Source organism: Chenopodium album, chromosome 2 (genome assembly GCF_948465745.1).
Source record: "Chenopodium album chromosome 2, dcCheAlbu1.1, whole genome shotgun sequence".
NCBI lineage: Eukaryota > Viridiplantae > Streptophyta > Magnoliopsida > Caryophyllales > Amaranthaceae > Chenopodium > Chenopodium album.
The window spans coordinates 78,604,069-78,630,934 of record NC_137835.1 but is presented as its reverse complement, the minus strand read 5'-3'; the positions used below and the strand labels follow the sequence as shown (position 1 = coordinate 78,630,934).

The following is a 26,866-nucleotide window of genomic DNA, read 5'->3' as shown; positions in this document are numbered from 1 at the left end:
AAACATTTGTACACTTGTGTGTGCTCAATTTTTTTTTGCAATTGGCATAGAGAATCAATAAAGGCTTCATGTATGCATGAGCATGTCAAGAATGGAGAAGAAGCATCCCGTCAAAAAAAAAAAAAAAAAAAAAGGAATGGAGAAGAAGCAAGGGTGAATAATCAACAAAAGCACAAAGAAATAATAAAGTCCTAAAAATAATTGCAAATAAAATGTAAATCACTAGAGTTATAATAAGTTTAAGACTGTCAATATCAACTTTAATTTTACAAGTTAGATGAACTCAAACTAGGACCTACAATTTCTCTCCTTCACTGGTATGAGCTACTCCATTCATTTCTTTTGAGAAGGCCATAATTATTAGTTTGTAGGAATAATTGGTAATATTATGTATGTTTTAAGCATACCATTAATAAAGGAGATCTAGCATCACAAACCAACATTAAAATCACTGACAAATTGTATTGCGTAGAAAGTTAATTTGAAGATCGTAGTAGGCTCTGATACCATTTTGTAAAAATAAAGGATAATGAAACAAGGATAATGAAACTAGGTAGGTGGCACTAGTGTAACTAGCTTGAATTGTGTACTAAGTTTGGTGATAAAAATTCTAATAATGTGGGATATCATAATCAAACTTGTATCCAATAACTTGGACCCATTTTCATTAAATAAAAACATATTACACAATTGACGGACATAGAGTTTAAACTAAGGGCATGTTCTCATACGTTTATTTTCAGTTCAGTTCAACTCAGCTTAGTTCAGTTCAGCTGCTAATTTTTTTCTCTTATAAAATATTCAGGTTAGTTCAGTTCAGTTCAGCTCAATTCAGTTCATCTTATTTCAGTCTATTAGAACATGCCATAAACAACCAAAAGAACTTATTTTTTAATTCCGTTAATACAACATTTGAAAAGGGAAAAAGAACAATAAAATTTGTGGAGTACCATAAAATTCATCATATTATTTTTGAATAAAATTATCCCATGGCATGCAAAGCTAGTATTATTCCAGGAAGTTGAAGAAGATTATTTGAATGTCAAAGTCAACGATAGGACAACTACAAGTAAATATGCTAGGTAATCCAAGATAAGCTAAAGTTGTGCTTTTACTTGCTCCAAAGTTCACATGCATAGGAAAGTGCAAGAGTAAACTTTGTAGAACTCCAATTGCAGATAGGCAGAATCAAATGGGAATAATGAACCTTCTAAGAAATTCTAACCATAAAAATTCTTTTACTATTATTTTTTTTAACAGGACTAATACAAAGTACTATACATATATGGAGCATACATGTGTATTAGTGTAATGGTAACTTTGCATTTAAAACTTAAGAAGAATTTAGATAAGTTTATATCATACAATAAAACATAATCCGTATATATATATGAATGATATTCACTATATAATTTACTGTGCGTCTGTACCGTGTATTATAATGGACGTCGTCCTTTAATTTCATCTTATAAAAACAGTAGGGTTAGTAATTGGGTTTAGTTATACTATGTATGAGCTTTTTGAAGCTAGAGACAGGATTAATAATAAGCCTTATTATTAGACTGTTTTATATGATCAACAAATTTTGTGTCACAAAAGAAGCCTAAAACTCTTTTACATTTTGATTACTATGGGGTAGTTATACTAATCCAATAGGCCAAAAAAAGTTTGGGCCAAAATCAAGTTAAATTTTAAAGTGCAGACAAATTATTATCATCATACATCCGTCTATTACAAGAATTACTAGAAATGAAATTAGCTTCTAGATTGAATATGTGAAATGGTACGTGATACATAATCAACTAACCTAAAAGGCAGTAATTTTATTTTCCTTGTTTGAATTTATTGGGAAAGTGGAAATCTAGGAAGGGATCGGAGTCTCTGAAATGGTCAACATAAATTAATACCATGACTACTCAATCCTAGTAGAGTATTTTGACTTTTACTATTACCACTCCTATTAATAAACCTAGCTAGTCTTTTTTCTTTTTCTTTTTTATTTTTTTATTACACTCACTAGTCACTACTCACTTACTTCACTCACTCACTCACTCACTAGCCTTAATTAAAAAACAAAAAAATAAAAAAAATGAAAAATAGTAGTAATAGGTGTAAGAAGGTCCCTTAAAAAAGGAGAAAAAAGAAAAACAATGAATTGAATGCCACGCGGTTCGGTGAGGCTCAAAGCAAAGCTGACTTTTGCAAACCCCTCTTTTGTAGTTAATGCTCTTGCTGTCTCCTTTTGACTCTTCGAACCTCCTGTCCTTCTCTCTCTCTCTCTCTCTTGGTCAGCGTATTATCATTATTTTTTCATTATTATTATTAATATTAATATTATTACATAATTATTACTATTAACAATAATAATATTTTAAGTATTATTTAAGTTATATATATAGACTATACTATAAGGGTATCCCTACTCACCTTGGACCCTTGTCTTTAACCCTCTTTCCTTCATTCTTCCTTCTCTAAATAATCCAACTTCAATTCTCTCTCTAACATCCAATAATAAACCTAGTTTTCTTCTAGAATTTTTTTGCTACCTTACCACCACCATATATAGATCACTCCATCGTTATACTTATATTCTTATATATATATATACAGATACACCCGTCTCATATAAGAATTATTACTCGATAGAATCGAGAATGGGGAGGCCTCCTTGTTGTGATAAAATAGGTGTGAAAAAAGGTCCTTGGACTCCTGAAGAAGATATCATTTTAGTCTCTTATATTCAAGAACATGGTCCTGGTAATTGGAGGGCTGTTCCTACTAATACTGGTATTATTCTTTCTTTTATTCTCATTCATCATATCATTCTATTAGCTTAACCCTAACTTAAATTAAATAACCTTATCATTTAAAAAATAATATTTTCTTATTACATAATCACCTAAGTTAATTTTATTTTAAAGATATTTTTCTTTTGTTTAAAGTATAGATTCATGTTATGTGGTTTTGGTTGTTCGTCTTTTGGGTTGGTTTGATCATTAAATTGTGTATTAAATAGACTCCCTGCTACTTCTGCCAGCTTTCACTTTTTTATTTACTTTTCTACATGATCTTCATTAAAACTATTGTTATCATTACTAGGGTTATATTAGTATACGTTTATTAATCGATAATAATTCTTGTGTGAGACGGTTGTATAATTTATCATATTTCGGGTTATTTTTCAGGATTACGTAGATGCAGTAAGAGTTGTAGGCTGAGATGGACTAATTATCTTCGTCCTGGAATTAAAAGAGGCAATTTCACTGAACAAGAAGAAAAGATGATTATTCATCTTCAAGCCCTTTTGGGAAATAGGTAATTTTATTTTATTAATTAATTTTTATTACTAGTAATTTAGTATTCTACCAAGTAACAACATCATAGTAGTAGATCATTTTGTTCAAGATTAATTAAAAAAAAAAAAATAGAAACTAATTAAATTTACTCTATTTAATTTGTTTACAAATTCCCGATACAATTTATTACACATTTTGTCCATGTTATAAGATCTGTTACACAAAAAACAAAATCAAATTTAATTTTTGCATGTAGTAGTAATTATTATTCTTATTAATAATTTTAATTAATTTATTTTTATTCCTAATAGATGGGCAGCAATAGCATCATACCTTCCACAAAGGACAGACAATGATATAAAAAATTACTGGAATACCCATCTAAAGAAGAAGCTAAAGAAGCAAGAAGAAGGGCAAGATGGTCAAAACACATCATCACAAGAAGGGCTTTCATCAAACTCAACATCATCCACTTCTTCCTCAAACAACTCTAACAAAGGGCAATGGGAAAGGAGGCTTCAAACCGATATTCACTTGGCTAAACAAGCCCTTTGTGAAGCCCTTTCTATTGACAAACCCGAGTTCCTCCCTCGATCCGACTCGATCCCGAACCCGAGTTTTAACCAATCATCATCCATCTACGCCTCGAGCACCGAGAACATAGCTCGGTTGCTCGAGAATTGGATGGTTAGAAAACCAACCCCTAAGTCACCCCAAGACTCCACCCAAACTACCTCATGTAATAATCAAGATCATGATGAGTTTAAGTCACTCTTAAGCTCCAACTCAAACTCGAACTCGACTACTACCGACAACAACTCGCAGGTGTCTGCGTCGGTTGAAGTGTTTCAGGACGAGAGTAAGCCAATGTTAGGGTTGTCGGCGTCGGCATCGGAGGAGCAAGTGCCACTTTCTTTACTAGAGAAGTGGTTGTTTGAAGAAGGGGTTATTAGTCATGACCATGTTAACTTGATGGACATGAATTTAGATGATGAAACTGGAGCTCATCTTTTCTAGAAGCAAGATTAAAAAGAAATTATATCAACAAGGTTTTTTTTTTTTTTTTTTTTTTTTAATCTTAGTGTTTAAATTAAATGAAGAGGAGATTAAAAATCACTTAAAGTGGTGAGATGTGACAAACATCAAAAAGTAAGTGTAAATTACTAAGGAGGATTATTAGTAGTTTGTGACTATGTTAATCATCATCATCATCCAAATGTATACATATATAAATCATGCTTAATTATGTCGTTTTTTACATATTGGGTAAAAATAAAGATCCAATTTATGCTAATTGTGTTAGCATTTTTCATCATATTATGACTTGCATGGTATTTTTTATTTTTTTTAGTAACAATTTAATTAGGGTCATTTTAATCTCTGCTAGAATTTGTAATCTCTTGGTTTATTTATTTATTTAACGACAAATGGCTTAAAAACAGTAAAATTTGATATTTTAATTTTAAAAAAATAAAAAAGGTTACTGCTTAATACTGTCGCAAATTATGCAACAATTTGGAATGGTAAATTGTAAGGAAACTTCACTTGTGTTGGAATTGTAATGTCCATTAATATTATATGGATGATATAAAATGACTTATAAGTTTGTATTTGTGAATATAAATAACATTTAATGTTGCATACTTGCATTGTTAATATACAACAATTATTAATTTCGATGAAAAGGGATGAGCTAAAACGACGACATAGCTTCAAAGGAGTATTAGTCGTAGTAATTTTAGTTTTTGTTTGGAATGAATAAATGAGTTAAACATATTTACATATCTTATAAGGTCCCGTTTATTTCACCTTATATTTACTTAAGTGAAATTATTTATACTCAAACAAATTATATTTGCTGAATTTAAATTATTTTTACTGAACTTAAATTAATTTGCTGAAATGAAAATTTTTTTGCTGAACTGAAATTATTTTTACTGATTTTCTATTATAATTCTTCTTTAAGATAACTGAATTTTACAGAACTAAACTTATTTTTACTGAACTGAAATTAATTTTGCTGAACTGAACTTATTTTACTAAATTGAACTTATTTTTACTTAATTTTATTTTTCTAAAGTGAAGTAAACAGAGTCTTAGGAATAAAATGTTATACAAGTAATACATAAATGCTTTTAACTAGTTGATCAATTTTTTATTTTTTTTTTGAAACAAATCAATTCATTAATATAAATCCATCCGACATCTACAAATGAAATCTAAATTAACAAATACATAAAATTGAATCAAATTAGGTTTTCCTTCATCAGAGCTATTATCGTTGAAAAGATCTTGCAATGTGGTACATCTCTCGCACACATCGCTGGAATATACAGCCTTTTCGGAGAGACGGTCTAACGATTTGTTGTAGCCGTAAGGATGATTCTCATCTGATTCGCCTGAACGCATTTGAAAATTTGACAACGCCGTTGCGATCCCAAACAAATCTTTTCCAAAGAACTGACAATAGGGCAAAAGATGATTACTTTTTTGATAAACCCTAACACACAAACAAACCATAAACAAAAACAAACAACTAAACTAACGAAAATTAACGACTCCACCATAGGGAGACACTCCATCATAGGGAGACGGACGAATATCTACACTACTTGTGTAGATTTATTGAAATTCAAATTGTAAAACTAAATAAAATCAAAGAAATTAGACTATTTTTGGCCTAAACGGCCAAGATTTTGGAGAAACCCTAGAAGAGAGGAGGAGATGAGAGGAGAGGAGAGAGAATTTTTTCTTTTTCGTTTATGTATTAACTAGTTGATCAGTTGAGGTGACTAGTCATGTTATTTTACCTTTGTTATAAAATAGTTAAATTAAATATATTTTTTTACTCTTGTACATTTCTATTTTTATTAAAAAATACATACAAAATACTCCCTAATTAAGATGCAAATACCAGAGTATCAATCTAGCCCATTAAATAAAATCAATTTTTTAATCAGTAAAAATAAGCAACATTATATTGCAAATAACACTAGTAATGAATTAGTGAATATCGTTTTTTTTTTTTTCATTTAGTAGAAATCCCTTTTAATTTAACCAATCAATAAAAATGATGAATTTGCCAAAAAAAAATCCCAATTAGTAAAAAAAGTTTTCAATTTTTAGTAGAGTGGACCTTAATAGGGAATAGCTAGGTAGACCTGAATGAATGAATAACATGAAACATAAGATTCATCTAGAATCAAGCATTAAAACATAGATATCTTGGAACTTAGGCCTAGATTGTTGCGGGAGTATTTTGTTAGAAACGAGAATTTTAGTTTTGACTTTACATAATTTTTCTAATTTTATAATCATCATTTTCTTAAAATTCAGATGATGATGCTGCACTTCTTTATGTTACGACTGTACTGTTCAGTCTTCATCATATGCTCATCTAAGCTACCTTTGTACTTTCTTTCAAAAAAAAAAAAGCTACCTTTGTACTGAATTTCATAATCCTTTCTGTTCAATTTTTGGAAGATACTGAGTAGCTTCGTCGTAGAAGCTTCATTATTACTCCCTCCGTTTCTTATGTTTACAGTTTTCATCATTTGTTTTGATTATGTGGAAGGGCATTTCAAACATGTTAAAGACCTTGTGCTAATGTATTTAGGGCTCTAAAAATGCGATGTTGAATATTATTTGGTGGCATAAAAAAACCACTCATACAACTTTAGTGTGAAAGTAAGTATGTTAATTCAATTCATATGTTTAAACTAAAATAGACCATGTAAGGAAGACCGCCTCAAAAATTATAAAGCCTTCATGCTAATAAATTTTGGGCCCTTTAAAAATTAATTAAATTGACCTTTTGGCGGAAAAATTGTACTCTTACAGTTTTATTGTGAAAATAAATAACCACTTTTTTTTTTTTTTTTTTTTTTTGAGGGGAAATAAATAACCACTTCAATTCATTTGCTTGAATTGAATTTTCAATTGATTAAAGTTTTTTTTTTTTTTATTAAAAAAATAGTAACTAAAGTTTCTAGTTAATGCAAGTACACAAGTCATTAAAGTAGCACAATCACGAGGAATTTTAAAGGGAGGAATGTTAGGCATTTCAAAATGCATAACTAGGGGCATTGAGGTAATTTCAAGTTGTTTTGTTTAGTTACAGCTAGGCACCCGTTATGAATTTGTCTGACACCGTTTTGCTTTTTGGTTGTATTAATTTCGTATTTCCTTTCGTATGTTCGATGTTTCTTGTCTGAAATACCTGTAAGCTTTGTTTGTCTTATTTCGAATTCAATTCTTCCCTCTCTCTCCTTCTTTCTCCTCTGTAGGTCGAAATTGTTCTTGTTTCTTTGTTTGTTCCCCCGGACGTCTTCTCCTCCACTTTGTTCTTAAGTTATACACGACGGTGTTGTGGTACCTGAAGGTCGGTTCCTAATAGACGAGCTCAACCCTGCGAACGAGTAAGTCCTTCTTCTGTTCCACTTTGATGTTGTAATGAGCAATTGTTATGACAAACAACGTAATTGTTAGAACCCTAAGTGGACTTGTTGTTTTGTTTGGATAAAGATTAAAGCATTTATTGTAGTTTATGGACTCAAATTAGGGTTTGATCGAGATTTGATTTGGTCTGATATTGGGTAATGTTATTGTTAGGTTTTGCGATTATTATATTAGTCGTTTGCAATTGATTGTAGTTTGTGTTGTGTGCTTTATTCAATGTACTCATTTTCAATTGAATGTAGTTTGTTTTCGTGCTGTAATTGACCCTCTATCCCTTTACACGGAGTAATTGGGGTTATGATTATCGTTCACCAATTATCTCCCTTTGCCCTGGACAATTAGTTATTGAGTTGTTGATTTCTGTCATGGAATTGAAAGAGTTACATTTCAGTGTGTTATTGTTTGATGTAATGTCGATTTTTGTTACTTTAATTGAATTTAGTCAGTTCTAGTAATGGATTGTGTGCTGCTGGTGGATTTAGTTGCTACACTGCTTACAGCCAGTTTTCGTAGATTGCAGGGGTTGGATGTGATTTTGAGTGTGTTTTTTATTGTGTTTGATTTTGTTCTTGTTTTTTTGGAATACTTATTGGCAGTTTATTTGAAACTGTAGGTGAATTAAATTATGAAGAAAAAGTCTGTGGTTCGTAATTTAGGTTGGCAAAAGGGGGTAAGTCTTTTATAATGGTTTGTGTTTTGGGTAATCTGATTTGGAAATTGTTGATATTGAATTGTTGGTTTGGAATTGGGTATAGGTCACTATGAAGTCTTGTAAAGGATCTGTATATGGGCAAGGGTTGTCTAAAATATCTAAGGGCCAAGGGTCTGCTAAAAAACCTAATGGTCAAGACCCTTCTAAAGTACTTGTTCCTAACAGCAAAACAAATGGTAAGAAAAGGTATTTCAAGCATTTTGAAAGTGATGATGATGAAAAGGATGTGGATTATCAAGCTTCAAGTAATTCCCAATCTGATGACTGTGCTGAGGATGGTGATGAAGAACAGTCAAGCTCTGAAGTGTTGAAGGGATTGTTGGTTCAGTTCTTACAGAGAGACAGTAAGAAGAGGAAGTCAAAACATGTTGATACAGGTTCAATGAAAATCCGTAAGGTATTATTGTGTTTGATTCTTTTGTTTTGTGTATTTGTTGATTTGTAGTTGTAAATGCCGTGTGGTGTCCTTTTTTCACTAAATTGATAATCGACTCGTATTGGTAGGAGGAATGGAGAAGTCAAGGGCATAGGAGAAGTGAAGGACATAGAGTGTGTGCTAGGGGTGAGGTGATTAGGACACATTTCGAGAATGTTGGGAAGGTATGTAGTTATATTCAGTGTGTAATGTTACAATGATGGATATTTGTTTAGGTATTTGGGTGTGTTGATTTTATATGGGTATTTAATTGTGTTATGTGTTGTTTTTGTGACCTGCAGCAACCAAATATTGTCTGTAGAGTGGAGTCATTTTGTGTTGCGGTGCAGAAGTTTGATGATGACCGACGACAAATAGTTAGAAGGATGGGGTTTGAAGGGTTGTTGTGTTTGGATATGAAGAACATTCCACGACAATTTTGCTATTGGTTGATGACAAGGGTATGAGCTGATGGAACAGTAGTTTTTGGTGATGGAGTGATGTTGCCTCTTGGTGCAAAACAAGTTAGGTATATACTTGGTATACCTATGGGAGCCAATCCAGTGCCCACACATGTGGATATGGAGTGTGAGGAGGAGTTCCAGAAGGTTAATAGGATCATTGACTTGTATGGTGTTGGGTCTAAGAAGGAAACAATATCACTGGCTGCGGCAATTCATGACGGATTTTATGGTAGTTGTGCTTGGAAAACTTATATGCACAACTACAAATAGCTCGAAAATGGCTAGGGCACTAGTGCCTGCTGTGACAGTTGCCTCTAGAGCAATTGATTTTGACTGGTGTTCCTTTACCTTGGCATGGTTGTGTGATACCGCTGCTTGCTTTCAGAAGAAGTTTTTAAAAGATGGTTTTAGGTCTGGTTGTGGTGGGTGTCCTGTGTTTCTTCTGGTAAGTTTAATTGATTGATATTTTGATTATGCTTAAATTAGTTCTGATATATGTGGGTTGGTGATAATTTAATTGATTGATATATTGATATGGTTCAGATTTACTACCTGGATCACCTGCAACGCACTCCAGTGCAGTGGGGTGTGTATCCAAGGATCAAGGTGGGGACATCTGAAGAAATTCGCGCCACTGTTGCTGAGGATCGATTGTCAAGGGATAATTATGGAAAGTTGATGGTAAGGCGTATTATATTGTACAGATCTCTGAGTTTAAAATGTTGTTACTGAATACAATGTTGTGTAGCCTATAGATATTGCATACAATGGGGAGCCACATCCCATGATCCCAAGGGAAGATGAAGTCTCTGAAGAAGATGATGTTATGGACAAGGTACATTTAAGTTGGTCAATATATTCCTTGCTTGGTGGATGTGAAACATGCCAGTAACCAGTAATGTATGGTGTCCATAAATTTTGTGTGGCAGGTTCTGACACGGCTCGCTCCTAGACTGATAACCCTTGTAGAGGGCATTGTAGGGAAAGCCATGGGAGCTTTTGGTGGTGGTGTTGGTGGTGGTGGTGGTGGTGGAGGTGGGTCATATGTGACTGATGGTGCTAGTGGTAACAGAAACAATGAGGCGAAGACCGCAACAAACGACAACCTTATTAAGGGTCTACCGAAGGACGTTGTGAGAGTTGATGCGGAGGATCAGTCGGAAGATGGTGATCCTAATAAAAAAGGCGGTGAAGAGGACTCTGGTCCGAAGTCGAAAGCTGTAGATGGTGTTGAGCGCAGTCGTCCAACTGCTTTTGACAAATGTTTGTTGGCATTTGTCAGGGCTTGGAAGGAGCATAAGGAAGAAAATTAGTAAGCAAGCTTACCCCCAAAAATTAGTGGTATAAAATTCAGTTTAGAAAACATTGTATTTTATTGTTGATTTGCTTGTGTTGTTTGTTTGCAGCCCAGGGCCGACAATTATTGAGTGCGATGGTATGGATGCTACTCAAAGAGATTGTTATCGGCTTATTGGTGGGAGAGCGCGGCTAGGTGATCAATATGTCCGCATGGCTTCTGTGCTTTACACAAAGGAATGGAGTGACACAGAATTCCATTTGCCTGGGAAGCGAATTCTGCTGGACCCTACTTATGCGGTATATCAACTTCATTTATGTTATTTGCTTATTTCTTAGGGTTTCTTAACATCTAGTTGTTGTTGTAATTCAATTTTTTGTTGTTTTGCCAGACAAGGCTAATGCAAAAGAAAAAAGATTATGTGGATTTGGTAAAGTTGCATGGGAAGACCTTTTGTTCACATGCGCTTGACGATATTCGCGTTGTGAGGATCCTCATCTGGTTATTTTGTAATTTAATTACTGCGTTCATTTTCACTGAAGTTGAGCTTATTGTAAGTATTCATGCCGGTCCTTGATTTGTCTGTAAAGGATGGGGACCATTGGTGGTGCTTAGCAGTTGATTTTGTGGAGAAGCAAATTTGGATAATTGATTCTCTTGTTAAAGAACCCTTTGAAGCTCATGCAGACATAGTTACGGAGTTGGTTAGTCTCTCCAACACTATTAAAAGGTTATAGGTTGAAATTTTGGCTTCTGATTTGGTGGTGCTCTGTTAATTTACAGGTTCGGGGCCTGGATTTGCTTGCTGGTTCCAATCCGCAATGGGTCCTTGATCAGATGTGCAATTGGCCATGTAGAGTAATGGAAATGCCCCAGCAAACGGACACGTGAGTTTTACCTTTGTATAAATCTTTGTTTGTAATTAGTATGCAAGTTTGATTTGAGTTTTACCTTAATGTGTGTTTATGCTGTTTCTTTGCATAGTTACTCCTGTGGTGTGCTTATGCTGTCATGCATCAAACATTGCGCTGTAACTTTTGATACTCCACATGTTCTGGTAATTTTTTGCGTTTCATCTAGTGACTTAAAGGGTAGGTCTGTTTCCTTATTATCTGTTGTTCACTTTATTCAATTTCAATGGCCATGAGAAGTCTGTCAATATACGGACCAAGATATTTTTGGAAGATTTTCATAGCAAGTTCAATGCCATGAAGGAGAACCTGGAGGGTGTAATTCCTGAAGATCGAAGAGGAGCAGGGAAGAGGAATGGGTCAGTAACAACAACTCAGTAGACGACTTTATTGTTTCAATTACACAATGTTTCAAGGGGATGAATTTGATGAGTCTGGAGACCATAAATTTATTTTAATTGACAATTAAGATGTGGGCCTGGTTAAGATATGTTAAATATGTTCCTGTTTATGGGCTCGATAATGGTTTAGGATTTGAATATTATGGGCCTTTTTGAAAATGGGTCCTGGATCTTAGTGGGATTTTCTAAAAATGGTCCTGTTTTGTTTTAATATGGGTCTTTATGAAAATGGATCTGGATTTTATCATGCCTTTTTCATATTAAATATTTGGTTAAGTAATTCTATTGTACAACCGAACCCTTAGTAGGAACCTCACCTCATTCAATTTTATGTGCGTTCATGTCGGATGATCAACATATAGAGCTGAAACGGGTTTAATGATCACTAAATTTAGGAAAAATAACAACGAAATAACGAAGTTTCTTAAACGGATGAATACGTACACAGTCAATGTTTTAAAATCAAAACGCAGCCCGTTACCACATAAACATAAACATATTGACCTACAAGTAGAAGACAGTGCAAGCTTCATCGACAACCTTCAAGCTAACCATTCCGCACTGCTAGCGCTACTCCACCCAAAACCAGCAGCACTTGACGAACCGTCCTTGTTCTCATACAAGTACTTTGCGTGCTCAATACGTTGGACATAAGCTGGTGGGTAGTCTTCGTATGTGAACGGTTCAACAATTACAAGGGGAAGGTTATCCATTTCGTTATACCCATTTTCAGCCAGCATCTTACTTCTGAATTTCATCCTTTCTTCACTGTCGTTGTTGATCAGCTGTATTGGGTCCTCAACTGAGAAGTTAAGCCATTCTAGTGTTATCTCCATCTTCACCTTGTCTGGCTTAATTAGGCGTTCGGCAACAGTGAATCGCCTACCAAGGAGGGCCAAACCATATTGCTCTCCATTTTGGCAGTTGCTCTGTGGAAGGCCATTTCAAACATGTTAAAGACCTTGTGCTAATGTATTTAGGGCCCTAAAAATGTGATGTTGAATATTATTTGGTGGCATAAAAAAGCTACTCATACAACTTTAGTGTGAAAATAAGTATGTTAATTCAATTCATATGTTTAAACTAAACTAGACTGTGTAAGGAGGACCGCCTCAAAAATTATAAAGCCTTCATGCTAATAAATTTTGGGCCCTTTAAAAATTAATTAAATTGACCTTTTGGCGGAAAAATTGTACTCTTACAGTTTTATTGTGAAAATAAATAACCACTTCAATTCATTTGCTTGAATTGAATTTTCAATTGATTAAAGTTTTTTTTTTAACAAAAAAAAAAAAGTAACTAAAGTTTCTAGTTAATGCAAGTACACAGTCATTAAAGTAGCACAATCACAGTATATAAGCTACTCAAATCAGCCAAATAAATCAACACGTTTGTTGCATAAATTAATTCTATATCTACTACGGCGTAATTAATTTTTGGAAGAAACAATCTAGAAAGAATAAAGAAAATATGGATTACCTGAAATGGTAAATAAAAAAATCATAAAAAGAAAAAAAAAATTATAAACCACTTCATTTCAGTCTTTCATTGCTATGACTCTATGAGCCTAACTTCACGCGACTACCACTATGCAATTATGCATGTCAGATCACACATCAATTTATATGTAATGTAGTTCCAATAAATTGTTTTACTACCATGGAATAATTATTATTTGTAATAAAGGAATTTTTATGTCTCATAAATAATACAGTAGTCATTTGTTACATAAAATTCAAAATAGGGAGTAGTACAAAATTCATAAATTGGAGCCTTAATGTATTTGTTTTGCTCCTATGAAATTGAGCGGGTTGCACTTAAATTTAAAAAAGTGATCTAACTGACCCAGTTCAATCCGATCCGAAATTATTCTGATTCAAGTTTCCATTCTTATAACTTAATAATAGCATGACTTAAATTTGATATATTAATCCAACTCAACCGACCTCACGAACCCGACTCAAGTACACAAAATGGCACCGTACCTCTAGCTAGTTGCACTTGCTTAATAATGACCGACCTTGTATATGTACAAGTTTAAGTTTAATAATATGACGTTTTGTATTAATATTAATTGACATATTAGTGTATTGTATCACGGTCTTGTTGAATAATACTCCATATGAATGATAATAAGTCCGATGATATTCAATTGATATTGATATTTGGTTGTGTACTGAGTTCTATTTAGAAAATCTTGAATAATAACACATTAGTATAAATATAAATTGACAAATTAGTACATTGTATTGCGATTTTGTTGGATCATACTTCGTATGATTAATAATATGTCCAATGATATGCAATTGATATTGATATAGGGCATTATTTCGTTTCTTCTCCATACAAGCATTTGGTTGCCTCGTGTTTTGGAGGAAGTTTTTCTTTTTTATTACGTCTCGAAGCCAAACAAGAAGAGACCTACTATTCTAAAAGGGTTAAGCGAAGCACCAAAAAGAATTTCAAAGCCTAATCCAAGACAAGTGGTTGTAACAATCTTGTAATTTCCGTGAGTAAGGCCTCGTTCACTTCACCTTATTTTTGTTGGACTGAAATTATTTTTATTGAAGTGAAATTATTTTTACTGAAGTGAAATTAATTTTACTGAATTGAAATTATTTTTGCTGAATTGAAATTATTTTTATTAATTTTCTATTATATTTTTTCTTAAAGTTTACTGATTTTACTGATTTGAAATTATTTTTACTGAACTGAAATTATTTTTTACTGAATATTGTTTTTTTTAAGGTGAAGTGAACAAGCCCTAATTCGGGTTTAATCTTTATTATAAGGCCCCGTTTACTTTGCCTTATTTTTGCTGAACTGAAATTATTTTTACTGAATTGAAATTATTTTTACTGATTTTTAAGTTGTATTTCTTCTTTGAGGTTACTGAGTTTTACTGAAGTGAAATTATTTTTACTGAACTGGACTTATTTTTACTACTAAAATTATTTTTACTGAACTAAAATTATTTTTACTGAATTTTTTTTAAGATAAAGTGAACAGGGCCTAACTATTTGATTTGTGTTTTTTGTAGGAAGTATTCTCTTTATTTCTAAAAGAGGATTACATTTGCTTCTTTTTTTTGGCAATTATTTATTTATTTATTTATTTATTGCACATTTTCCCCATACATACATATTTTTCATGCAACTAATTCATTTATCAAAATATTTACATACACCCAATGCAAGCAACTATTACTATTTACAAAAATATTCACTGTAATCCCCCGTATTTTTAAATATTTTATAAATGAAAATTTATTTTATTTATAATATTTATTTGTTATTTTTCATAATTGACAGGGTAAAGTCGTATCCCCTAATAAAAAATAATTACCTAAATCACTAACTAAGGTAGATAGGGAAGTAGGGTCGAACTCCACAGGGAAACAAGTCTTTTTAGTTCTAATTAATTATTATATTCTAAATTATCCTAGTAACCAATGTTTTTAGTGTGAATTCTATACTACGAAGAATGAGTTTAAGGAGAAAAGAAACAATAATAAGAAGGCCTAGGGTCACAGGTTCACCAATAATTAATATTCCGGGATAGAACGAAGTAATTAATAATTAACAATGCATAGATAACATGATTAACAGGCTCTCGCAATTTATTAACCAACATAGATCTAACAGGCTCTCGCAATTTATTAGACCTAAGTTCCTATTAAAAATAGCCTTTAATATTAAATCAACATCTGCTCGATTCATCAATTCAATATTGCTAAACATTCACAATCAAATTACATCTGCTCGATTCATAATCTAATTGCAAAGAATTAAAACAATTCAATAGGAAATTATCATGCAATATCAACAATCAATAATAACAAACTATCCCTTCATATTAATTATGGATCCCCATAAACCCTAGAATTAAACTACTCACTAATCATCATAATTAAACCAATCAAATAAATAAATAAGAAGATAATCAAGAAAACAATTAAAAAGCTGAAATTAAAAAGGGAAGAAATTGTACCAAACTAAATCTGGAATTAATGAAGGAATTAAGAACAAGAGTTTAGAGAGAATTTAAGAGAGAGAAAAATACTAAGTAGAGAGAGAAAGTCTAAGAGAAAGAGGTAAGTAAATAATCCGTACAAAACGTATATATACTTCCCCTAAAACACGAATTAAACTAAGCTTAATCAGACTCTAGAAAAACACGCGCCCGATCGGGCGAAGGGGCGCCCGATCGGGCCCGCCTTTTTTACAACGCTCCTTCTGATATGCCGCACCCGATCGAGCCTACGCTCACCCGATCGGGCGCGCCTTTCCTTCATGGCACTCATGCGCGCAGCCGCCCGATCGGGCGTATGCTTGCCCGATCGGGCCCGGTCTTCATCTTCAAGGCTTGGACTTCGATTGGGCTAGATTTCTCGGCCCAATCCATATTTCCTCTCGGGTCTCGAATACATGGTCCAATTGCCTCGTGATCCAAATAACCGAGCCCTTAGTCACCGGCTCTCACCGATCTTGGGCTCCAAAAGTGGTCGTGTCCTTCTAGCTTCCGTAGTCGATCCAATAAGGCCCGAAAAAATGCTCCAAGAGTGCAATTTCCTGTAAAATATAACTAAAACTACGAAAACACTAGAACACACAAATTAGTAATAAAAGTGGCCCGAAAGAGCCAAAAACACTACTAATAATGACCACGGGACGGGGGTAAAACACTATATAAAATAGACATATCAATAATTTAATTTCAAAAGTTTCAAATTATTAACCTGGGTCGAAAATTATTTGAACAAATTATTTTATGCACCTTTTTATACAATTTATGTCCAATCACACAAGCCTAACCCATTTGTTTACTTAATCGACCCATTATTTTTATGAGGCCCAATCTTTCTTTTTACCCTACAATAATTCTCTCCTATAAATACCCCATGAATCTCCAAAAATTTCCCACACAAAAAGGTTAGTCTTAGTTTCATCCTCCTTTGTTTCATTATTTTGCTTAATGTTAATTTAATTGTTTTGGGTTTTGATTTTAGTATAAAGATTATATTTTTAGTATCAAATTATATTTTAATGGTATAAAGATTATAAATTTCAGATTATAATATTTATGTTATAAATTTCATATTTTATGAATTATAAACCTAGGGTTTCAATTTATTGAAAATCATGATTTTAGGGTTTTTATGAACAATTGATTTAGGGATTTTATAGTAATGATGTTTTGAAATTTTGGTGATTATAACTACTGATTAGTTTAAATTAATTCCAGATTATTTTGAACACATAGATTCGTGTTTTAATTTTTAGATTTTTGTTCGTTAATATTAATCCCGTTTTAATCCCGATCAGATTCTGAACTCATCTGATTTTGATGAAAAAGTAGTGTTTTCCATGTGGAAACAACGTTTTAAGAAAGACTCACTACCTTAGGTAGTGAGTACCACCCTCTCGTGGCCAAATTCAGCCTCTAAATATGATTTTCGGGCAGTTTTTGATTTTAACAAAGTTTTTTTATACTTAAAATATTATCCTTGAGTTTGATTAATAAAATTAATTATGTTTAAAGTTAATTAAGCTTAAATATATGTTTTTATTGAAGTTTTAAGTGTTGGAAATAGTTTCTAAGTACTACTTTTGATGTTTTATAAAGAGGGTTTAATCACCCATTAAAAAGGGAGGTTTTTAGGGGTTTTTAATATAATTTTTAGATTTTTATTAGACTTTGAACTTGCTGTAATTTCATGTATAAGAGTGTATTTTAAGGTTTTTATGAAGAAAATTTAAAGAACTATATATAAGCCTTTAATTTTAACTAAAGGGAAGGTTTTAAAGTGTTGTTTGATTTGGATTTTGAAGGTTTTAAAGTAAGTTAGTATTGCTGTAAATTTGATTGATTGGGTATTGATTGAGATATTATTGTTTGGTTTAGGAGGGGAGTTTATTGAAGGTGATTTCTAGATAGTAAAGTGGCATACCAATTCATTTATTATTCAAGGTACGTACAAGGTACGTACAAGTTACGAAACCTTTCTTTTAGGTGCATGTTTAAGGACGACGGATCGAGAACTTAGTATCATGTATAGGGATGACTGAGTTAAATTGTTTGGTTATACATTGTGAGTTTCGTATGACGTGCACTATTTTATATTGCAAGTATTATTTGTACTCTAATTATGCAAGGTGCGCTTAGAGGCAAAGGTATATGATTGGTGTAATGGTTAATTTATTACTCATTCATGATTATGCAAGCAGGATGAGTAAAGGAAGAATTTAAGTCTTCTAAGACGAGGTTAAGGTTTTGGGGTGCCTTATGCACTCAAGGTGTTTATACACCGAGGTAGTAAAGGAATAAATCATAAATGTTGTTTGCCACTAATAAATCAAGAATTGAAATTGAAAAGTTGTTTTACTTGATTGAATTGATATTGGATTGATTGTATTGTTATGCATATGAGTCATCACCAAGTCTAAACCTATAAATCACGTAAAGTGCAAGATGGATGAGTAATAAAACTCTGGATTGGTGCACTTCTGGAGTAATGAAAATCAGGGGTTTGGGTACATGGGGTATTAGCCGTGTACTTTTCTCGATGCTGTCTGATCTACGAGTCTCTTATTTCAAATATTTTTCAAAGCTAGGAGTTAGGTGAGATCTCATACTAACTACGGTCACGGAGTCGCGCCCGTGGTCGTTGGATGTTAATTGATGTTTCCGAAAGGAGGCATGGGGTTTTTCTTTTATTGATGTTCCAAATGGAGCATGGATTGGACAACCTTGTCTATTGCGTAATCCAATGAATAAAAATAATGATTTACCTATTATTAATTAATGGAGTCTTAGTAATATAAATAGTTGAGTCGTGTGTTGATTCTATAATTTAAGCTTGTATGTACTCAGCTTTGCTGATTGCGTGCTTTGTGTGTCTTTCTTTGGTCATGGCCTTCGCCTTTCAATTACCCTGTGACAATCCAATTTTTACACTTGTAATATTGGGGAGCAGAATTACCACAGGTTCTTACACATGCAGCATTTATCAGGGTTTTGGGATCTTGAGTAGAGAGTTGGTTGTTTGCATTTTATTTCTTTTGCAAGTTTGAATTTATTTTAATTCAATTTTATTCGACACTATTTCTTTTGGGTTTGAATTTATTTGAACAGTGAATTTAATCACTTACTACTTTTATTGGGTTTTGCATAAGGGCCTTAATGGTTCCAAGTTGTATGACTTAATTTGGTTTCATTCGTTGGTTTTGAAACTTATTTATAACTGATTTAGTTTTTCCGCTGCTATTTTCTGATAAAGCCTTAACGTTTGAACACGTGGCGGTAGCACGCCAGTAATTCTCTTGAATATTGTTCAGAGTTCTCACAGGTTTAAAGAGAGAATTATTGGGGTGTTACATTCACACACTCCAAATGTAAATTTTCCTATTTTTAAATTTAATTTAGTGACTTTATACTTGATATACTCTGCATATGATATCTAATCATTATTTTCCACGATATTATTTTCCTTTTTAACCGTATAAAACCACCAAACGAAACCTTTTTTCGAAAAATGAAGGGATCAATTATATTCTTATTAGAAAGTATTGTGTGAGTCCAGACTCACAAAGTGACAGAATTACGTTATTTGATATTTCATATAAATATTTACTTTAAAAATTCATACAATATATTGGACATTTTTCTTTTAAAAAAAATACTTATAATGAGCTAAATTTATCGAGACTAATATGAACATATATAAGGTAAATTGAAGATGCCCAAGTGTATTTCTTTCCTCTCGATAGTGTCAGGTTAAATATCAAATATGAGTCCACTGCACCAACAAAAATTGGGTTAGGAAAGGAAAATAAATTTGGTACATGATGACCTATAAATCCATAATTGTGAACTATTTCACTAACTCCTAAACCTCCTAATACTCTCTCTGTTTCGCATTAGTTGCAATAGTAGGCTTGACTCATCATAGTTTAAGTAATAATAAAATTGTGTGGGTGGGGTTAGAGCTGTCAATTCGGGTAAATAGGTCGGGTTTGGGTCGGGTCAACTCGGGTAGGGTCAATTCAGATTAATTCCATAACATATGCGAGTCGGGTTTGGTTTGGGTCATGCTTGAGTCAAGTCACGTCAGGGTCATACTTCTTATCGGGTTTGGGTCGGGTTTAGGTCGGGTTACATTCGATTTGGGTGAACAATAGGTCGGGTTTAATTCGGGTTAAAATAGGTTAGGGTAATTCTAGGGTTTGAGTCGGGTTCGATTCAAGTCAATAATTTGCGGGTTAGAATCAGGTCGGGTCACTCTCGGGTTTGAGTCGGGTTCGCGTTCAAGTAAATAATTTGCAGATTATAATCAGGTCGAGTCATTTTCAAGTCGGTCATTCTTGGGTTTAATACGGGTTCGGTTCAAGTCAATAATTTGCAGGTTATAATCAGGTTGGGTCATTTCCAAGTCGGGTCATTCTTTGATCCAAGTCGGGTTATCTTCAAGACAATAATTTGCAGATTACAATCAGGTCGGGTCATTTTCAAGTCAGGTCATATTCGGGTTCAACTAACTATATATAAATATAATTATCATTTTTATCAAGCTAATTATTTCGTTTGACTATAATATATATGACAATATACTAGGGAACTATAGTCTATAATTTAGGAAGATAATTATCTCCTTTACCATACAACAAATATATACTATATTTAACTCTTAAATTTGAGGATGATACTCCTTTCTTTTGCTGGCCTGGACCGACTTGATCTCCCTAGACAAAATGCTTTGATCAACAATAATAAGGCGATCTAAATTGCATTTAAGGTTATTTGGAATCGGGTCAGAACAATTTGGGTTGAATTTAGGCCGGGTCAATAATAAGTCGTGGTAATTTTGAATCGAGTTAGTAACAGATCGAGTTGAATTTTTGGGTCAGGTAAGTAATAGGACTGGTAAAATTTGGGTCGGGTCAATAACAAGTCGGGTTGAATTTGGGTCTGGTCAATAACAAGTCGGGTTGATTTCGGGTCGAGTTTGTAACAGGTTGGGTTAAATTCGGGTCGGGTTAGGAACGGGTCGGGTTGAATTCCAGTCAGGTTAGTAACTAGTCGGGTTTTGACGAGTTAAAACGAGTTAGGATCAATTTCGGTTCAAGTCGAGTTCGGTGCAAGTTAATTAAATTGGCCGTTATAAACCAGTAAATCGGTGCAATTTGTAAACCGGCAAACTGGCCGTTTAACAGCAAATTGGATGGTTCCACACACCCAATTGAACTCCCGTAGAGTATTAAGGACTACGGTATAATTTCGGCAATTTTAATTTCCGGGCAAAAAAAAAGTCAAAAAATTCCAAAATCGAAGGCTACACTTTTTGAGAATTTTTGGAGGTTTCGAGGCCCGGTGTCGAAAAGACTTGAAATTCTATGAGATACATATCGGGGTCATATAATGTCATTTGGAACCATATATGATCATTATTTGTTGTCATAAATGTTAGTGGTAGGCATGATTTAATAAAATCGGTGCAAGTTGTAAATCAGTAAATTGATCGTTTAAAGGCAAATTGGATGGTTCCACCTACCCAATTGGACGCACGGAGGGTATTAGGGACATTGGTGAGCATTTCGGCAATTTTTATTTCCGGACGAAAAAAAGTCAAAAAATTCCAAAATTGAAGGCTAATATCCACGTTTTTTGAAAAAATTTGGAGGTTTTAGGGCCCAGTGTAGAAAAGTCTTAACATTTTAGGGGATACATATCGAGGTCATAAAATTCCGTTTGGAACCATATATAATCATTATATGTTGTCATAAATGTTCGTAGTATGCTTGAGTTGATGAAATCCGTGCAAGTTGTAAAACGGTAAATTGGTTGTTTAAAGGCAAATTAGATGGATCCACCAACCCAATTGGACTCACGGAGAATATTAGGGACCATGGTAAACATTTCGACAAATTTTATTTCCAAGCGTAAAAAATTCAAAAAATTCCAAAATCGAAGACTAATATCCACGGTTTTTGAGAAATTTTTGAGGTTTCGAGACCCGATGTCGAAAAAGTCTTAAAATTCTAGGGGATACATCTCTGGGTCATATAATTCCGTTTGGAACTATATATGATCATTATTTGTTGTTATAAATGTTCGTGGTAGGCTCGAGTTAATGAAATCGGTGCAAGTTGTAAACCGGTAAATGGGTTGTTTAAAGGCAAATTAGATGGTTCCACCCACCCAGTGGGACTCACGGACGGTATTAGGGATCATGGTAAACATTTCGGCAATTTTTATTTCCGGGCGAAAAAATAGTCAAAAATTACAAAATTGAAGGCTAATATCCACGCTTTTTGAGAAATTTTAGAGGATTCGGGACCCGGTGTCGAAAAGTCTTGAAATTTTAGGGGATACATCCCGGGGTCATATAATGCTGTTAGGAACCATTTATGATCATTATATGTTGTCATAAATATTCGTGGTAGGCTTGAATTATTGAAATTGGTGCAAGTTGTAAACCGGTAAATTGGCTGTTTAAAGGCAAATTGGATAGTTTTACACTTTTACCCACCCAATTGGACTTCTGGAGGTATTTGGGACCATGGTAAAAATTTGGCATTTTTTACTTGCGGGCGAAAAAATTCAAAAAATTCCAAAATTAAAGGCTTATATCCACGCTTTTTGAGAAATTTCGGGGTTTCGAGGCATGGTGTTGAAAAGCCTTGAGATATTAGAGGAATACATCTCGGGATCATATAATAACTTTTGGAACCATAAATGATCATTATATGTTGTCATAAATGTTCGTGGTAGGCTTGATTTAATGAAATCGGTGCAAGTTATAAACCGGTAAATTGGCAGTTTAAAGGTTAATTGGATGTTTCCACCAACCCAATTGGACTCCCGAAGGGTATTAGGGAACATGGTAAACATTTCAGAAATTATTTTTTCCAGGCGAAAACAGTCTAAAAATTCCAAAAAGAAAGGCTAATATCCACGCTTTTTTAGAGGTTTCAGGACCGGTATCGAAAAGCCTTGAGATTCTACGGTATACATCTTAGGGTCATATAATGTTGTTTGGAACCATATATAATCATTATTTGTTGTCATAAATGTTCGTGGTAGGCTTGAGTTAATGAAATCGGTGCAAGTTGTAAACCGGTAAATTGACCATTTAAAGGCAAATTGTATGGTTCAACCCACCCAATTGGACTACCAGAGCATATTAAGGACCATGGTAATCATTTCGGCAATTTTTATTTTCGAGCGAAAAAAAGTAAAAAATTTCCAAAATTGAAGGCTAATGTCCTCGGTTTTTGAGAAATTTTGGAGGTTTCACTGCCCGGTGTCGAAAAGTTTTGAGATTTTAGGGAATACATATAGGGGTAATATAATGCAGTTTGGAACCATATATGATCATTATATGTTTTCAGAGATGTTCGTGGTAGGCTTGAATTAATCAAATCGGTGCAAGTTGTAAACCGGTAAATTGCCCTTTTAAAGGCAAATTGGATGGTTTCACCCACCCAATTTGATTCCTGGAAGGTTGACAGGGTAAAGTCGTATCCCCTAATCAAAAATAATTACCTAATTCACTAACTAAAGTAGATAGGGAAGTAGGGTCGATCTCCACAGGGAAACAAGTCTTTTTACTCCTAATTAAATATTATAATCTAAATTATTTAAGTAACCAATATTAAAAGTTGAATATGAAACTAACTAAAAAGAGTAAGAAAAGGGAGAAAATAATATATAAAAGGATCTAGGGCATAGGTTCACCAATAAATAATATTCCGGGGTAAAATAGGGTAATCAATCATTGACATGGCATAAATAACATGATTAACAGGCTCTCGCAATTTATTAATCAACATAGATCTAACAGGCTCTCGCAATTTACTAGATCTAAGTTCTTATCGAAAATAGCCTTTAATATCAAATTAACATCTGCTCGATTCATCAATTTAATATTGCTATACTTTTACAAGCCGCAATTGTAAAACATTAAAACAATCCAATAAGAAATTATCATGCAATACCAACAATCAATAATAGTCAATCATCAATGCATCAATTAACCAAATTGTAAAGGGCTCTCGCTACTTATTACAACCACATAATTAATTTATCGGTATTAAATCTCATCTCGCGAACCTTGACTTAACCATTTATAAATTAACTTGCCTATTGAAACTAGACCTAAACATTAATTCTCATCTCTCGATTCTTGAATCAATATTGTCAAACTCATGCATAAAAGACAGGCCTAATCTAGTCACAGAGCATTAAATCAATCAATAGGAAATTAATCTAGCATTGATAAATAACAACAATAATTTACCCCTTCATATTATTTATTAGATCCCCATAAACCCTAGAAATTAAACTACTCACACATAATTAAATATAAACTAAGCAAAGCAATAAAATAAATCATGATCAAAGGAATAAAATAAATAACTAAGATTAAGGGAAGAGAAATCGTTACCAAAATAATTCTGAAATTAATTAAAGAAATAATAACAAAGGTTTAGAGAGTGAAAACTAAGTAGAGAGAGAAAGTCTAAGAGAAAAGATTAAGAGAAGAAGAAGTGGTAGAAGAAGAGAGAAGAAGATCTCCCCAAAAGAAGAGACGATCTAAAAACGTATTACGGAGGAGTATTTATACTCCGTACAAAAATCCTAAACTAAAACAAATTAATACGACTCTAATTGTTTCCTAAATAAACACGCGCCCGATCGGGCGAGGCACCGCCCGATCGGGCGCGCCTTTTTTCACCTCTAATAACAATCTCGCGCCCGGCCGGGCGCGTCACCGGGCGCTCCTCCCGCCCGGCCGGGCGCGCCTCCGGGCGCCAGCCTTTTTGGCCGGGCGGATCATTTGGGCCAATATTTGGACTTCGATTGGGCTCCAATTCTTCGGGCCAATCTGGGTTTCCTCTTTGGGTCTTGAATACTCGGTCCAGACGCCCCGGTATCACCTCTACCGAGCCCTTAATCACCGGTTCGATGTCTCTAACCGGCCCTGGGCTATAAACTCTGGTCGTGCTTCTCCAATGTTCGTGATTGCTCCAAAATATCTCGGGAAAATACTCCAAAAGCATAAATCCCTGCAAAAGTCAACCAAATCTACGAAAACACTAGAAAACACCAATTAGTAATAAAAGTGGCTCTAAAGAGCCAAAAACACTACTAATTATGACCAAGGGACGGGGGTAAAATACTATATAAAATGAATACATCAAAGGTATTAGCGACCATGGTAAACACTGCGGCAATTTTTATTTTTGGGCGAAAAAATTCAGAAAATTCCATAATTGAAGGCTAATATCCACGCTTTTTGAGAAATTTTCGAGGGTGTCGAAAAGCCTTGAAATTTTAGAGGATACATCTCAAGGTCATATAATGTTGTTTGGAACCATTTATGATCATTATATGTTGTCATAAATATTCGTGGTAGGCTTGGTTTAATGAAATCAATGCAAGTTGGAAACCGGTAAATTGGTTGTTTACAGGAAAATTGGATAGTTCAACTCACCCAATTGGATCCCCAAAGGGTATTAGGGAACATGGTAAACATTTCAGCAATTTTTATTTGCAGGCAAAAAAAAGTAAAAAAACTACTAAATTGAAGGCTTATATCCACGCTTTTTGAGAAAGTTTGGAGGTTTCGGGGCACTGTGTCGAAAAGTCTTGAGATTTTAGGGAATAAATTTTGGGGTCATATAATGTCCTTTGGAACCATATATGATCATTATATGTTGTCATAAATGTTCGTAGTAGGCTTGAGTTAATGAAATCGGTGCAAGTTGTAAATCGGTAAATTGGTCTTTTAAAGGCAAATTTGATGGTTCCACCCTCCCAATTGGACACCCAGAGGGTATTAATAACCATGGTAGACGTTTCGGCATTTTTATTTCTGCGCGAAAAAAGTCGAAAAATTTCAAAATAGAAGGCTAATTTCCACGATTTTTGAGAAATTAAGAAGATTTCGAGGCCCGGTGTCAAAAAGCCTCGAAAGTTTAAGGGATTCGTCTTGGGGTCATATAATGCCGTTTGAAATCATATACAATCATTATATGTTTTCATAAATGTTCGTGGTAGGCTTGAGTTCGTTAATGAAATCAATGCAAATTGTAAGCCGGTAAATTGGCCGTTTAAAGGCAAATTGGATGGTTCCATCCACCCAATTGGACTCCCAGAGGATATTAAGGACCAGGATAAACATTTTGTCAATTTTATTTTCAGGCGAAAAATGTAAAAAAAATAAAAAATTGAAGGCTAATATCCACCTTTTTGAGAAATTTTTGAGTCATTGGAGCCCGGTGTCTAAAAGACTTGAAATTCTAGGGAATTCATCCCGGGGTCATATAATGTCGTTTAAAACCATATGTAATCATTATTTGTTGTCATAAATATTCGTGGTAGGCTACTAGGCTTGAGTTAATAAAATCGGTGCAAGTTGTAAACCGGTATATTGGTCGTTTAAAGGGAAATTGGATGGTTCCACCCATCTAATTGGACTCCTGGAGGGTATTAATTAAGGACCATGGTAAACATTTCGGCAATTTTTATTTCCGGGAAAAAAAAAAGTCAAAAAATTCCAAAATTGAAGGCTATTATCCACGCTTTTTGAGAAATTTCGAAGGTTTCAAGGTACGGTGTAGAAAAGTCTTGGTATTTTAGGGGATACATCTCGGGGTCATATAATGACGTTTGGAATAATATATGATCATTATATGTTGTCATAAATGTACATAGTAGGCTTGAGTTAATGAAATCCGTGCAAGTTGTAAACCGGTAAATTGGTCGTTTAAAGGAAAATTGGATGGTTCCACCAACCCAATTGGACTCCTGGAGGGTATTAGGGATTATCGTAAACATTTCGGAAAATTTTATTTCCGGGAGAAAAAAAGTCAAAAAATTCCTAAATTGAATACTAATATCCACGCTTT

General features: G+C 33.7%; 1 protein-coding gene across 1 annotated transcript; it reads left to right on the top strand.

Moving 5' to 3' along the window:
* The first annotated feature begins 2,407 nt into the window (after window positions 1-2,407).
* LOC145588860 (myb-related protein 306-like) lies at window positions 2,408-4,584 on the top strand. Its single transcript, XM_081645458.1, has 3 exons — window positions 2,408-2,787; window positions 3,186-3,315; window positions 3,608-4,584. The coding sequence occupies exons 1-3, from the start codon at window positions 2,655-2,657 to the stop codon at window positions 4,311-4,313; spliced, it is 969 nt and encodes a 322-aa protein (XP_081501584.1). The 5' UTR covers window positions 2,408-2,654; the 3' UTR covers window positions 4,314-4,584.
* Window positions 4,585-26,866: the final 22,282 nt, after the last annotated feature.

What these genes read in the sequence shown, in the direction of transcription:
- LOC145588860 (XM_081645458.1), top strand. Translation starts at nt 2,655, where the DNA reads ATGGGGAGGCCTCCTTGTTGTGATAAAATAGGTGTGAAAAAAGGTCCT. An exon ending in GGCTGTTCCTACTAATACTG is followed by an intron (nt 2,788 to 3,185) that starts GTATTATTCTTT and finishes GTTATTTTTCAG; the next exon opens with GATTACGTAGATGCAGTAAG. An exon ending in CAAGCCCTTTTGGGAAATAG is followed by an intron (nt 3,316 to 3,607) that starts GTAATTTTATTT and finishes TATTCCTAATAG; the next exon opens with ATGGGCAGCAATAGCATCAT.